The sequence below is a fragment of the Mauremys mutica genome, chromosome 5 (assembly GCF_020497125.1).
Source record: "Mauremys mutica isolate MM-2020 ecotype Southern chromosome 5, ASM2049712v1, whole genome shotgun sequence".
In the NCBI taxonomy this organism is placed as follows: domain Eukaryota; kingdom Metazoa; phylum Chordata; order Testudines; family Geoemydidae; genus Mauremys; species Mauremys mutica.
The window spans coordinates 141,800,053-141,815,344 of record NC_059076.1 but is presented as its reverse complement, the minus strand read 5'-3'; the positions used below and the strand labels follow the sequence as shown (position 1 = coordinate 141,815,344).

At 54.1% G+C, this 15,292-nt stretch overlaps 2 protein-coding genes across 2 annotated transcripts in view; both read left to right on the top strand.

Annotated features, from left to right (window-relative positions):
• The window catches only part of LOC123371817 (C-type lectin domain family 4 member F-like), a 241,955-nt gene that overhangs the window by 185,408 nt on the left and 41,255 nt on the right, over positions 1 to 15,292 (top strand). The gene's annotated exons all lie outside the window — the stretch shown is intronic.
• LOC123371094 (C-type lectin domain family 4 member F-like) overlaps positions 1 to 15,292 on the top strand; it is a 31,963-nt gene that overhangs the window by 7,154 nt on the left and 9,517 nt on the right. Inside the window, exon 2 of the mRNA XM_045018290.1 lies at positions 6,714 to 6,867. Coding sequence (XP_044874225.1) covers positions 6,807 to 6,867 — 61 coding nt within the window. The 5' untranslated portion in view covers positions 6,714 to 6,806. The remainder of the gene's footprint in view (positions 1 to 6,713; positions 6,868 to 15,292) is intronic.

Sequence of the window (15,292 nt, the reverse complement as noted above, 5' to 3'; positions counted from 1 at the left end):
GCTTCTAATCCAGTTCCACCCAAAGCAGTTCAGTGCATTTCTTGGGAGCCTTTTCTGTAGGCTGCCCAACCCCCACCCCTCCCACCCCCACCCCGGCTGCCAGGGAACTCCAATAACCTTCAGTAGTTCACATTGAGATAGTATTAGGGCAGCTCTGCCTTCACTGGGCCTTTACTGTACTGCCCCTTATAGTAATCAGGGAAGGTGTGGCAATGGCTTTTCTTTCCTTACATCCAGTGTCATACAACACCCAGGTGCATTCAGCTGGGCTTGGATGCTGGAAGTTGACTAAGAAGTAACAATTGGCACGTCTTAGTCATTGAGTAACCAATGTTTTTCCATACCCTTTTTCCCTTGGTAATTTCACTTTTTGCCTTAAAAATTTTTTTTATGTCCATCCTTTTATTCCCCCCAACAGATAAACCCTGTATCTCATGCATATTTTGCCTTTAAATGTGCCTTTACCACCCCTCAGGATGTTTCCCTGTTAACAGGCTGGCGATTCTTGACCTCCGCCCTTCTGCAACATTGGTTTCTGGAAATACAGTTAAAATGGTTGTTAAGCCTTTTCTGCCTAATGCAGTATTTACTTTTTATTGTAACACAGTACACAACAATGGTAGCAACAAGACAAACAACACAAGACAAAACATAAAACACAAAACACAATCTTTGTCGCAACAATAGATCCATGGTATTCTGGGTTGCTCCTCAGCTGGTACCAGCTTTTCCTCATTTTCTGAAAGACAAACAGAACATATTTCTACCCCTTTTGGGGTGGCAGATTATTGCTTAAAATATCCCTTCCTTTTACAAATATCCTTGCTGATTGCTGGCAACAAAGAGGAATTACCCCCATACGTTCCTGTGGTTTTGTTCTATAGGCAGGCCAGATTTCAATGGCTCCTACCTTTTAAGGGTTTAGGGGGAATTATAGGTTTCAGAGCGGCAGCCGTGTTAGTCTGTATCAGCATAAACAAGGAGGAGTCCTTGTGGCACCTTAGAGACTAATACATTTATTTGGGCATAAGCTTTTGTGGGCTAGAGCCCACTCCCTCAGATGCATGAAGTGAAAAATAGAGGAGCAGGTGTAAACACATGAGAGGATGGGGGTTGCTTTACCAAGGGTGAGGTCAGTCTAAGGAGATAAGAGTTCATTCTTGATCCTCTCTGGTTTGCTGTATAGGATGTTGATCAGGTGGTTCCGCAGTTTCTTTGAGAGTGTGGCACAATCTCTCACCATAGTCTGTGTGGTATGTTGATTGTAATGGATTCTTTACCTTCAGTCCTTTGGTATTATGTCCATTTCTTTGCGTTTGGAAAGGAAGATGATGTCTGTCTGTATCTGCACGAGTTTTTTCATGAAGTTGATGGATTTCTACTTCATACGGCTGAATTCAGTGCCTTGCATGGTGACAGGTTCCAGAGTGGTAGCCGTGTTAGTCTGTATCAGCAAAAACAACGAGGAGTCTTTGTTCAGTCATTACATTCATGAGGTGGTGAACCTCGGTTTGCCTTCTTATACAGCAGACCAAGTTTGCAATATTTCTCTGCTGTGCTAAGCTTGAAGTGTGTTCACAGGTAATAGCTGAGAAGCATCATTACCATATGACCTTAAAGGTTTTCCCAAAAATCATACACACTATACATTGTTACAGGGGTACTTATTAACATTAAATTTATCCCAATGTTTAATATTAAGATCAAGTCTATTCAAAGTATCTTGTTATACCATGCCTTTTATTTAGACAATTTGTTTTTGAGGCCAGTGTGTACAATGTTCTCTTGAAATCTTTGCATAGGCTTTTTAATGTAATTATATCCTTGGGGTTTTGGTGAATTAAAAGGTAGGGGTGTCATGCATATAAGCAGACCCCTTTCGTACCTGTCTTCAGATTTCAGCACTTCATACACACAGAAAAAGGATATTTTTTCCTACTTGGGGTTAACCTGTCCCTCTCATATTTTTAGGTTTGACTTCGTTTTCCATCTTCCTCTGGAGGGTCATAATTTGAGCCTTTTGGTTTCAGGTAGTTTGTTTGCTGACCAGGCATATTCATTATCTGCAGCTCCTTTGTGGTGCCATTTATGGACAGTTCTCTCTTTCCTCTATCAGTTAGGTGATTTGCATTAACACAGTCGCTTTCTGGCTTGCTTTTGCCTCCAAAGCCATCAGCAGCTCAGAGACCCTGTCTTAAAAGGACAAAATCAACTTCCACCCGAGTTTTGATTTCTTTTCACTTTCAACTCCTGTTTCCAGAACACCCAGCCAGCTGAAAAAGAAAACACAACCTATTGTGGCTCACTTTAGAGCTCTAATAGGATTTTAATTAAGTAGCATGTTTTGTTTGCATTTCTTTTACCCCTTCTACAATATACACTGCACATGTCCTGGGGAAAAATGCACCTTCCTTTCATAGTTTTACTTCTATAACATTATATTAGCCATATCAACTTTTACATAAGGTGTAACTGTTTCTTTTGTGCTCACAGAGTTTTCATGTACCTTCATCAAAGTACAATCTGATTACTCAGAGCCACATTAAGGCTCAGTGTTTCTAATGTTGCTTCTTCTTTTTTTGTGTTCACCTCACCCCTGCTGTTGCTCCAGAGAGGCACTGTCTTTTTTCCTTATTTCTTTTACTACAGCTCTTATCTGCTATTTTGTTACCAAAAACAAAAAAAAACAACAACAAAAACACAAAGGGTCCAGAATTTCTTCCCCTTCTCCTGGCTGAGTGTGGCTCTCAAGTGGCACAGCAGCAGCCCGTCTGCCAGTGGGGAACACAAGATGCATCCCGAGGGAGAGACCGGTCCTGAAGAGTCCCCCACCTCAAAGTTTTTCCCCTTATTTATAACACAATGACATGTCCCTTAAAGAAAACTTGTTCAGCAAGGAATTCCAATGGCCCAGCAAGAGGCTTCCTTCTGATTATTGATTAATCAGGTGGGGGGGTTTCCCAGAGTTTGCAGCCTTGAGACCCTGTCAGACACATTCTTGAGGGCACATCCTGCTCCTCTAAAATGCCTGCATCAGCAACTTCAACACAGTTCTTATCAGGAATGACATGGGGTCAAGCTGCCCTTTCTGTGGCACCCAAACCCCCATCCCCTCCTTCCTTGGTCAAGCTAAGCCTGCTGCATGGCCACTTTACGGCCTGCTTTTAGCACTAAGCCACAGTGGTTTCAGGCACTTCACTGGTTTGCCAAAATCTCCCCGTACACTGAGTGTAGGTCTGGAGAGCACACACATCGAGTCTGCAGATGACACAAGGCTAGGAGGGAAGGGTTACAACACTTTGGAGGATAAAGCTAAAATTCAGAGGGATCTTGCTAAGTTGGAGAACTGGGCTATAGACAACAACATGAAATTCGACAAAGACAAACGTAAGGTGCTGCACATAGGGAAGAACAACCAAATGCACAAATACAGAATGGGGGGAAACTGGTTTGGCAGCAGCACAGCTGAGAGGGATCGGGGACTTGTGGTGGATCCCAACCTCAACATGAGTCAGCAATGCGATGCTGTTGCAGAAAAAGCAAATGCAGCTTTATGTTGCAGTAACAGAGGCCTCGCATGCAAGTCATAGGAGGTGACAGTACCACTCTACTCGGTGCTGGGTAGGCCTCAGCTGGAGAACTGTGTCCAATTCTGGTCACCAATGTATAGAAAGGATGTAGAGAAACTGGAGAGTATCCAGAGGTGGACACAGATGGTCAGAGGGATGGAATGCAATGCAAGTCATCTCAGCAAAGACTGAAGGAACCGGGTATCTTTGGTTTGGAAAAGAGGAGACTAAGGGGGGACATGACAGCAGGCTTCAAACACTTGAAAGATTGACATAAGAAAGATGGAGAAAAGTTGTTCTCTTTTGCCAGAGACGGCAGGACGAGGGGCGATGGGTTCAAACTACAGCACAGCAGATCGAGATTAAATCTCAGGACAAACTTCCTCTCTGTAAGAACAGTAGGACACTGGAACAGATGCCTGGGGGTGGGGGTTGTGGAAGCTCCTTCACTGGAGGGTTTCAAAGGCTCGCTGACTGCCTGGGATGGTTTAGACACAGCAAACCTGGCAGCTTGGCAGGGTTAGACTAGACGACCCTTGTGGCCCCTTCTAGCTCGATGGTTCTATGATTCTCTGAGTTAACGTCCCTCTTCTGCAGTGATGACCAGGCCTTAAGGGTTGGCTCCTGGCCCTCACTCAGGTAGCTCCAGCCAGGCCTTTCCCTCTGGCTGGTGTGGGGGAAGGTGCTCCCTGGATCCCCTCTGGATCCTCCACAGGTCTCTTTCTGCCCTTTCCCCGTCTATCAGGGAACCAGGCACCAGCTCTCCCTGAGTGAGGGAGCTCTATGAGCCCCTTGCAAGGTTCTGGGCCTCTCCCACCAGCCCCCTATATCTTTCCGAGCCCCTTGTCTCCCCTCTGTGAGACAGCAGGCTCCATTTTACAAGCAGCCCTGCCCCTACCCCAGGCTACCATCACATGATGTCTGATCCAGCCAGCATCCCAAACCATCACTGGGGTGGGGGATAACTGCACACTGATGGGGCTGAGCCCAAATCCCCTAAAAGGGCCAGCCCGCCCCTGACACCACTCACCTGGTAGGTGAGGGGGAAGCCGCTGCCAGGAGTCAGGCCGTGCTGGACCAGTGGTATTGCTGCAGCAGGGAACAGATGCAATGGGCTGGGGGAGGCGGAGGCAGAATTATGTGTAACTGTGACACCCCCCTTCCCTGCCCCTCAGTACAATTCCCTGCTGAAGCGCAGGCCTGAGCTCTGTCTTTTCAGGGCTTCAAAAAAGAAACGTATTGCACAGAATTGAAGCTCAGAGCTACGGTACCACCCCCTGCCTGTAGGGGTTAACAACAGCTGCCAGTCAGCTCAGAGAGTCCCAGACAATTTCTTAGTGAGCGAACGTTTAACACACACACAGCCCCCTTATCAGTAATTATATTAAACAGGAGACAAACATACCATAACAGGGTAAAACACTGCTAATACCCGTGACTTTCCCCAGTCACGGGACCTGATGTATGAAATGTAAGATCAGTGTACCGTCGGTACCGTACTTTGTTGGGGCCTTTGATGACCTATGACCACAAGATCGTCTCTTCAGTGGTTTAGCCGTGTGGCTGGCTGGGTTCAGTACAACCCAAAGGACTCACAAGTGGGAGGAGGTGTTAAGTCCTTCCACAGGTTTAATAAGCAGCAGGTTATAAAATCCCCAAACCGTCACTCCCTGGCTTGGGGACACAGTTCAGGAAGTAGGGGGTCCCCAAAACAAATTCCCTGGTGCACTCACAAACTCCATGAATGATCCTCAGGGTCAGAGCTGACTCTGGACCCCTCGGTCACTGCAGAGGGGCTGGTCTCTGCTGGCCGGGATCCTCCTCAGGCAGGTGTCAGGCTGCGTCGGTCCCAGGATTTCCCCTCCCCACAAAGGGGTGCAGGGCTCAAGGTGCAGGTTACACAACTACACTAAACTCCAAACTGTCGTCTCCTAGCCCAGCGTCCAGACACCCCCTCAGCAGGCAGCAGCCCTGGACTAGCAGCCAGAGCAGAGCTGACCATGTGGGGACTGGTCTCACCTAGGGAGCTGGAGACTGAACTCAGCCTGGCTGGGGAAGTTTCCCAGCAAAACTCGACAAACTGGGAGTGATCAGTGGAGAGGAAAAAGCCAGCAAGGCTGCTTGTCCTTCCTGGAAACCTCCTGTACAGCCCCAGAGATGGCGACCGAGGCCGTGTCTACGCTACAAAGTCATGTCAGCGTTCAGCCACCAGCGTTTGTGTATCGCTGGGCGTGTGCCCACTTGGCTGCTTGTACCAGTGCTGCTCGTACTCACCAGGAGTGCTTGTGTAACACGCTAACCTTTGATTCCACACGTGCCCCCTCTCATCCCATGTTACCGCCGGAGCAGTGAGCAGGGTCTGTCTCTTTGGACAGCAGAACTCCCACCCGTGGATGGACACACATAGGAACAAGATGCAGATTTGGACAGTTGTGGATGCCCATAGGATAGGGCCGGCCTTCGGGGCGGGTGATGTGGGTGACTGCCCAGGGTGCCATACTGGGGGGAAGGGGTGTGGTCCGGAGGCAAAGAGCAGAACACAGGCCTGGCCCCCACACTGCCCCCAGCCTGTCCCTCACCGTGCTTCAGCGGGATGATGCTGGAGGCCCCACAACACAAGTGGGCCCAGGACACAGAGCAGGATGCCATGGCTGGGGTGGAGCTGGGGGTATCCCAGGAGGGGAGAGGGCCCAGGCTTCCCCAGGCCCAGTCCCTCCGCTGCACGACCTCCGACAGCCAATCGCACGCGCCGCGCACGGGGATGATGCCTTTACGCTCTCGCCAGAGCCCCACCCGCAAGAGGGGGCCATGAAAGGCTGGGCCCAGGGGGCTGGAACACTGTGAATAGTGGGGTGCTGAGAGCCACTGAACCGAACTGTAACCCTGCATGTGATGGAAACCGCCTCCAGCCAGGGGGTGCGGCAGCCCCCCTAGATCCAGCACCTATGGCCAGGTGCTGCCGACAGAGCACTGTCTTCCTCTTCCCTCACGCCTCCTTCCCCCATCCACCCATCTCTCCCCTCCATGCCCTCCCCCTCCACCTCCCTCCCCCGTGCAACCATCTCTTATCTCCAGACCTCCCACTACCCCTCCTTCCCTCATCCAACTGCCAGGCATCACTTCCCATTTCTATTTCTGGGCCAGGGCTGCTGTCAGAGGGAGGCTCTAACCCAGCAGGCTGCTGAAAGGACCCACAGGCCAGTGATCAGGGGCTCGGCTCAGCGCGAAGGCAGGACAATGGCGGATGAGGATATCTATGAGAACATGCCGATGACGGAAGCTGCTCCCCAGGCCAAAGGTAAGCACAAGAGGCTGCACCGGTCCCTGGACTCCCGCTGGCCTCTCCTTGGCTTTGTGGTCTCTGCAGAGCGTCCTGGGCAGCGATCGCTTGCTCCACTGACCACGAACCCAGAGCTCAGCCTTGTGCCGGCCAGACAGCACCACGGGCAGCGGGCGAGGGTGCTCGGTCAGTGCTTCCCAGTGCATTCTCTCCCCTGCCAGTCCCCAACGGGAGAAGGGCACAGGGGGAGAGATGGGAGTCCCTGCCCAGCATCCCAGCCTCCTGCCGGGCAGCGCAGTGCCATGGGCTGGCCATAAAAGCCAGCCAGGCTCCCCCTCCCCAGCTCACTGCCACCATCAGCCTCTCCCAGGAGGAGATCACCAGGGTCGAATCCTCACAGCCCCCATCTCTGGGGACCAGCTCCCTCTCATCCCCCCATTTCACAGTGACACCTCCTTTCCTTACCCTCTGCCCCTTCCCTGCCCGAGCACACGCGTCTAACCGTGAGCAGGGGCAGAGAGATGTAGCTGTGTTAGCAGAGAAGGGTTTTCCCCAGGGCTCGGGGACGGGGAGGGAACCTGTTCCTCCAAGGACAAGGAGCAACTGGAGCTGGAAGTGCTGAGATAAGGACCAGGCTGTTTTTCTAAAGCTCCCAGCACAAGGGGCCCCTCTCAGGGCTTTGATGGGTGACTGGGCAATAAAATGGCAAATGAAATTCAATGTTGATTAATGCAAAGTAACGCACATTGGAAAACATAATCCCAACTGTACTTATAACACGATGGGGTCTGAATTAGCTGTTTCCACTCAAGAGAGGGATCTTGGAGTCATTGTGGACAGTTCTCTGAAAACAACCACTCAATGTGCAGCGGCTTCAAAAAAGCGAACAGAATGTTCGGGATCACTAAGAAAGGGACAGAAAATATCCTATTGCCTCTATATAAATCCATGGTACACCCACCCATCTCAAAACAGATATATTGGAATTGGAAAAGGTTCAGAAAAGGGATTAGGGGTATGGAACAGCTGCCATATGAGGAGAGATTAATAAAACTGGGACTTTTCAGCTTGGAAAAGAGACGACTAAGGGGAGATATGACTGAGATCTATAAAATCATGACTGGGGTGGAGAAAGTAAATAAGGGAGTGTTATTTACTCCTTCTCATAACACAAGAACTAGGGGTCACCAAGTGAAGGTTTAAGACAAACAAACAAAACAAACAAAAGGAGGTATTTCTTCACAAAATGCACAGTTAACCTGTGGAACTCCTTGACAGGGGATATTGTGAAGGCCAGAACCATAACAGAGTTCCTAGATAAGTTCATGGAGGATAGGCCCATCATTGGCTATTAGCCAGGATGGGCAGGGATGGTGTCCCTAGTCTCTTTGCCTGAAGCTGGGAATGGGCAACTGGGGATGGATTCCCTGTTCTGTTCATTCCCTCTGGGGCACCTGGCACTGGTCACTGTCAGCAGACAGGATGCGGGGGTAGATGGACCTTTGGTCTGACCCAGTCTGGACGCTCTTAGATTCTTATGTTTGGTTGTGCAGGTGTCAGGTGAACAAGGGCCTGCTCCGGGGGTTGTTTATCCCCTTTGGTTTCAGTGCAATCCAGATGCCATGTGGCAGCTGTTCTGGATTTGAACACATGAAAGACGCCCAGGAAGGGTCAGGAGACAGGCAGGGAGACGGGGCTGACGGAAGTGGAGGGTGCGGGTGAGGATGTGAGGTTCAGTGGGCAGCTGCAGCTCCGCACCGAGCTCAGCTAGGCTCCCTGCTGCGACAAAGGAAAAGCTGGATATGAGTCAGCAAAGTGCCCTTGTTGCCAAGAAGGCTAACGGCATTTTGGGCTGTATAAGTAGGAGCATTGCCAGCAGATCGAGGGACATGGTCATTCCCCTCTATTCGGCATTGGTGAGGCCTCATCTGGAGTACTGTGTCCAGTTTTGGGCCCCACACTACAAGAAGGATGTGGAAAAATTGGAAAGAGTCTCGCGGAGGGCAACAAAAATGACTAGGGGGCTAGAGCACATGACTTATGAGGAGAGGCTGAGGGAACTGGGATTGTTTGGTCTGCAGAAGAGAAGAGTGAGGGGGGATTTGATAGCTGCTTTCAACTACCTGAAGGGGGGTTCCAAAGACGACGGTGTTACGGAGTCCCCGGGCGATGCTCTGGAACTGCTCCCCACAAAGCCAGTCAGGACTTTGGGGAGCCTCCTCTCCCATGGAGCAGACTGTCTGCAGGGCAAGAAGCTCACAGGGCTTCGCCTCCTGGGTCTCTTCTGGGAGCATGGAGCATATGTCCCCTTTGTGCGCTTCCCACGCGAGTCTGCCCAGGCAGGTGTGAGGAAGTGGGAATGTTCCGGCTGTGTGATGTGAATGCTGAGAGGGGAGTATTGACCTGGGAAGGGTGCAGGGGAGTTGTGCTGGGACGGCTGCACTGGGGAAGGGAGGATACCTGAGCATGTAACCTGAGACCCCAAGAGGGGGTTTGGAGGCCAGGTGACACCTCTGCCCGGGACACTGGAAAAAGGACAGAGGCTGGGGGAGGAGCCGGGGGGAGGCTGAGTGAGATGCAGGGGGGAGTTTCAGTTTGGGAGCTGGCTGGGAAATGGAGAGGGGCGCCCGACGGGGCTTGGGATTCCCAACGGGGCTGTGGCCTACCTGGGGCCCACGGATGGACCTAACTACAGGGGGTCCTGTTGTCTGTATCGGCAAGACCTGTTTTGGACTCTGTTCCTGTCTTCTAAATAAACCTTCTGCTTTACTGGCTGGCTGACAGTCATGGTGAATTGCAGGATGCCGGGGGTGCCGGGCCCGGACTCCCCCACACTCTGTGACAGCAGGGTTCTGGGGAAGCCAGAGGGTCCTGCACACACACCCACTTTTCAGTTAGACGTGACTCTGAGCCAGCCAGTAAAACAGAGGTTTAGTTGCTAGGTGACAGAGTGTCCGGTTAGAAACTGAGGCACCCACACAGTATTCAGAGGAAACATTACGAACAGCCCCATTTTGTCACATCTCTCCCCCCTTCGAGACCGAACTGAGCGAGGTCACTTTAGCCGGTGACCTGGGGAAGTTTGAACTCAGCAACGTTTCCATGGGTGCCCCAGCATCTCTCCCAATCCTTGGGGTGAGTTACATCAGGACAGTCCAGTTTCACCCCCTCCCGTGGGTCTGTTGTGCTTGATGGCGCTTGCAGGCTGCATGTGGGAAGGTTCATGCAGCCGGGGCCCTTTTGCCACCCAGTAACAGGCGGGTCTGGGGCTCAACCCTCTGAGGGGAGGAGGGGAGCCACACCGGCCCGCTGGTCTCACGGGGGTTCGGTCCTGTCCCTTTAAGGCGAGGTGACAAAGACAGAGTCAGTTGGGGCTCAGGCCTTTTCTGCAAGGCTGCGCTGCAAACAGTACCAATAGTCTAGGAAAGGCCCCAGCCCTCTGGTGCAGGGGCTGGGCGGCAAACAGTCTGGATAAGGCCCAGGCCCTCTGGTGCAGGGGCTGGGCAGCAAACAGTACAGGGGCTCAGGCCTCTTGTAGCAGGCTGAGCAGGGAACAGTACAGGGGCTCAGGCCTCTTGCGGCAGGCTGAGCAATAGGGTGAGGGGGATAACTGCCACCCGTGAGTGGGGTGGCAGGGGGGACACAGGCCCACCCACTCCACTGTGTCCCGGCCCGGGGCCCTAGGCAGCGGTCATCACCGCTGACGGTCAGTGGGGATCCTGACCGCAACACACTGACATGGACTCGGTCTGGTCAGCAGCCTGACTGAGGTCGGCTGCCCCCGGGCCACTTCCAATATCCCCCTCTGGTCCTACCTGGTCCACGGCGTCTGGTCCCGGGAAGGCCCACTGCATGGGTTCCTCACAACCTGGGCTGGGGGGTAGATCGGGTAGTTCCCCGGGGAAGTCCGGCCAATCATGCTCCGGGGGTTCCACGGGGTAACAGCACGGTAGCGGGGAAGCTCCTACTGGCTCCTCGTCGTAGGTGGTGCGGGGAAGCTCCAGCAGGTCTTCCCAGTAGCGAGGTAGGGTGCTCTCCGGCCAGTCCAGGCAGCTGCCCGGGGCTCCAGCGGTTCATCCGTCAGGAGCTCCCTCAGACAGGTCTGCTCTCCCCGGTGGCTGGGCACTGACTGGGCTGGAAGGCCCGGCTTTTATCCTTCCAGGTCGCCGTCTGACCCTCTGAGGGGCAGGCTCACCACGCTGTAGCCCCGCCCCTTCCTGTGTCCGGGGCTCAACCCTCTCCGGGGAGGAGGGGAGCCACACCCGCCTGCTACATTCCCCACCCGCCCCCCCAAGCCTGGCTCCCATACCTTGGGGCCAGGTCCTTCCATCTCCCCAAGGCGGGACAGGAAGTCGGCATTTGCGTGGTCCTTGCCCGCCCAATGCCAGATGTTAAAGGCATAGGGCTGTAGGGCTAGGTACGACCGCATGATCCGGGGGTTGTTACCCTTCATCCTCATTAACCATTGGAGGCGTGCATGGTCCGTGATGAGGGTGAAGGGAGCACCTAGGAGGAAGAATCGGAGGGCATCACAGGCCCACTTCACCGCTAGGGCTTCTTTCTCGATCACGGAGTAGTTTCGCTCGCGGGGAAATAGTTTCCGGCTGAGGTATATTACTGGATGGTCCACCCCCTCTGCTTCTTGAGACAGGACCGCCCCTACGCCGGTCTCCGACGCGTCCGTCTGTAGGATAAAAGGTTTGTCGAAGTCCGGGCTGTACAAGACCGGTTCCTGGCACAGGCGGTCCTTAAGGGTCTGGAAGGCCATCTCGCACTCGGCCGTCCAGCGTACTTGCCGGGGGCTATTTTTCGTGAGGAGTTCGGTTAGGGGTGCGGCAATTGAGGCGAATTGCGGAATAAACCACTGATAATACCCGGCGAGGCCTAGGAACTGCCGCACTTGGCGTTTCGTCGTGGGTGTGGGACAGTCCGCAAGGGCTTGTACCTTGCCTACCAGGGGTCTTATTCGTCCTCCACCCACCGTGTAGCCAAGATAGGTGGTCTCCTGCCAGGCGATCCTACATTTCTTCGGGTTGGCGGTCAACCCTGCCTCTCTCAAGGTTCGTAGGACCGCGGCAACCCGGTTGAGATGATCTTCCCAGCGGCGGCTGTAAATTACCACGTCATCCAAGTAGGCGGCCGCATACTCCTGGTGGGGCCGCAAGAGGTGGTCTTGCACTGCTACAGACTAGGGACCGAATGGCTGGGTAGCAGTTCTGCAGAAAAGGACCTAGGGGTTACGGTGGACGAAAAGCTGAATATGAGTCAACAGTGTGCCCTTGTTCCCAAGAAGGCTAATGGCATTTTGGGTTGTATAAGTAGGGGCATTTCCAGCAGATCAAGGGATGTGATCATTCCCCTCTACTCAGCATTGGTGAGGCCTCATTTGGAGTACTGTGTCCAGTTTTGGGCCCCACACTACAAGAAGGATGTGGATAAATTGGAGAGAGTCCAGCAGAGGGCAACAAAAATGATTAGGGGGCTGGAGCACATGACTTATGAGGAGAGGCTGAGGGAACTGGGATTGTTTAGTCTGCAGAAGAGAAGAATGAGGGGGGATTTGATAGCTGCTTTCAACTACCTGAAAGGGGGTTCCAAAGAGGATGGATCTAGACTGTTCTCAGTGGTAGAAGATGACAGAACAAGGAGTAATGGTCTCAAGTTGCAGAGGGGGAGGTTTAGGTTGGATATTAGGAAAAACTTTTTCACTAGTAGGGTGGTGAAGAACTGGAATGGGTTACCTAGGGAGGTAGTGGAATCTCCTTCCTTAGAGGTTTTTAAGGTCAGGCTTGACAAAGCCCTGGCTGGGATGATTTAGTTGGGTTTGGTCCTGCTTTGAGCAGGGGGTTGGACTAGATGACCTCCTGAGGTCCCTTCCAACCCTGAGATTCTATGATTCTATGATTCTATGATCAGCCGCTGGAAGGTCACGGGGGCACCATGGAGGCCGAAAGGCATTCGATTGAATTGATAAAGGCCTGAGGGGGTAGCAAAGGCCGTTTTCTCTTTGGACGCCTCGTCAAGTGGGATCTGCCAATATCCTTTGCTCAGGTCCAGGGTGGTGATAAATCGGGCTTCCCCCAAGCGGCCCAGGAGTTCGTCCACCCTGGGCATCGGATAGGCGTCAAAACGCGAAATGGCGTTTACCCGACGGAAGTCTATGCAAAATCGGCAGGTGCTGTCCAGTTTGGGGACCAGCACCACCGGACTGCGCCATTCACTGCGGGAAGGCTCGATGACCCCCAAGGCCAACATGGCTCGGACCTCTTCTTCTACCTCCTGCTGCATCCGGTATGGCAAAGGCCGGGTGGTTTCCCTGATCGTTTTCCCTGGCTCGGTCAGAATCGTGTGACAGGCCAGGGTCGTATACCCCGGGACTGCCGTAAAGGTTTTTTGGAAAGCCTGCAGGAGACTTAGCCTGCTTACGCTGCTCTGCCGTGAGCGAGGGGCCTATCAGGGGTTCCTCCACACCCCTCGTCTCGGCCGCGTCCGGGCCCAGTTCTGGCTCAGGCGGGCAAGGGTCGATCAGTAGGCCCTCTCGGTCACACCATGGCTTTAGCAGGTTGACGTGGTAGACCTGGAGCTTCTTCCGTCGGTCGGGTTGGCGGATTTCATATGTCACGAGGCCCACTTGCCGCACCACCTCATAGGGCCCCTGCCAGCGGGCCAACAGCTTCGACTCGCTGGAGGGTAGAAGCAGTAGGACCCGGTCCCCAGGAGCGAACCTCCGGGCCCGTGCCTCTTGGTTATAGTTCCGCTCCTGTTTCGCCTGGGCTGCCCGCAAATTCTCCCGGGCTAATGTCCCGGCCTGAGTTAAGTACTCCCGTAATTGGAGGACATACTGGAGGAGGCCCTGGGTTGGGGAGGCCGACTCCTCCCAGGTTTCCTGCATCAAATCCAGAAGTCCGCGGGGCCTCCGCCCGTACAACAGTTCAAAGGGGGAGAACTTGGTCGAGGCTTGCGGAACCTCCCGGATGGCCAGCAGCAGGGGCGGTAGGAACTGGTCCCAGTGCCGCAGTTCCCCGGGGGGGGAATTTTTTTAGCATGTCCTTAAGGGTGCGGTTAAACCGCTCTACCAACCCGTCGGTCTGCGGGTGGTATACAGACGTGTGAAGCTGTTTCACCCCAGGAGTTTGCAGACCTGTTGGAGCAGCCGGGATGTGAAATTAGTGCCCTGATCCGTTAGGATCTCCCTAGGCAACCCTACTCGGGCAAAAATCTTCATCAGTTCCCCCGCAATGGTCCGGGCGGTGATGCTCCGCAGGGGGACGGCCTCGGGGAAGCGGGAGGCGTAGTCCACGAGGACATACTGGAAGCTGGCCGCGCTTCGGGGAAGCGGACCTATCAGGTCCATGGCGACCCGCTCAAAGGGGGTCTCGACCACTGGCATAGGGACTAAGGGGGCCTTGGGTACCCGAGGCGGTGCGGCCAGCTGACACTCGGGGCAGGAGGTACAATATTGCTTCACCTCTTGATGGATACCGGGCCAAAAGAACCGCGCCAGGATTCGGGCAAAGGTCTTTTCCTGCCCCAGATGCCCCGCAGCGGGCTCGTCATGAGCCAACTGCATCACAGCCCTTCGATGGCAACGGGGTACCAGCAACTGCGTGTGGGGCTCCCGAGTACGAGGATCTCGGTCGACCCGGTATAGCCGGTCCCGGCGAAGTTCAAAATGGGGCCACTGAGTGGCCTTTTGAGGATCCACCACGGACCCGTCAATGGCCGCAAGTTGCTCGTAGGCCCGGCTAAGCGTTGGGTCCGCGCGCTGGTCGCGGCAAAAGTCCGTGTCGAGGCGGGGCTCGGCGAGGGGTTTTCCCGGTGGCGCACTGGCTTCTTGGGCTCCTCCTCCGTCCTCCTCACCAGCCTGCTCCGCCTCTGGCGGGGGTGTCTGGGGTTCAGCTGCCAAACCTGGCGTCGACCTGAGGATCCTCTCGAACGTGGGCCAATCCCGTCCCAGAATCACGGGATACGCCAGGCAGGGCGCCAAGCCGACTACTACCTGCCGGGTGATGCCGTCCACCGTTAGCCGGGCCCAAGTGCTTGGGTAGGGTCGGACGTCCCCATGGATGCACTGCAATTGGATCGGTTGCAGATGGGGGTCGGCTGGGGGTCCCAAAGTCTGGCGAACCAGGGTCTGGCCGCACCCAGAGTCAATCAGGGCCCGTGTGGCGTGGTCCTCCACCATCACTGGGATTATGAGCTTGGGTGCCTCTGGCAGTCGGGCCCGGCCGTCCCCGGCATAGACTTGCCCGAAACTGCAGTCCATTTCGGGACAGTCGCGTTGTCTATGTCCCGCCTTCCCGCACCTAAAGCAGGGACCGAGCTCGGGTCGCCCACTCCGACGAAGGCCGGTCCGGGTACTTCGGGGGGGCTTCGACGGCCCTTTGGAGCTCCCTGGTCGAAGGCCGGGGTGGTCATCTGGGAAGCCACCTCCAAGCACGGA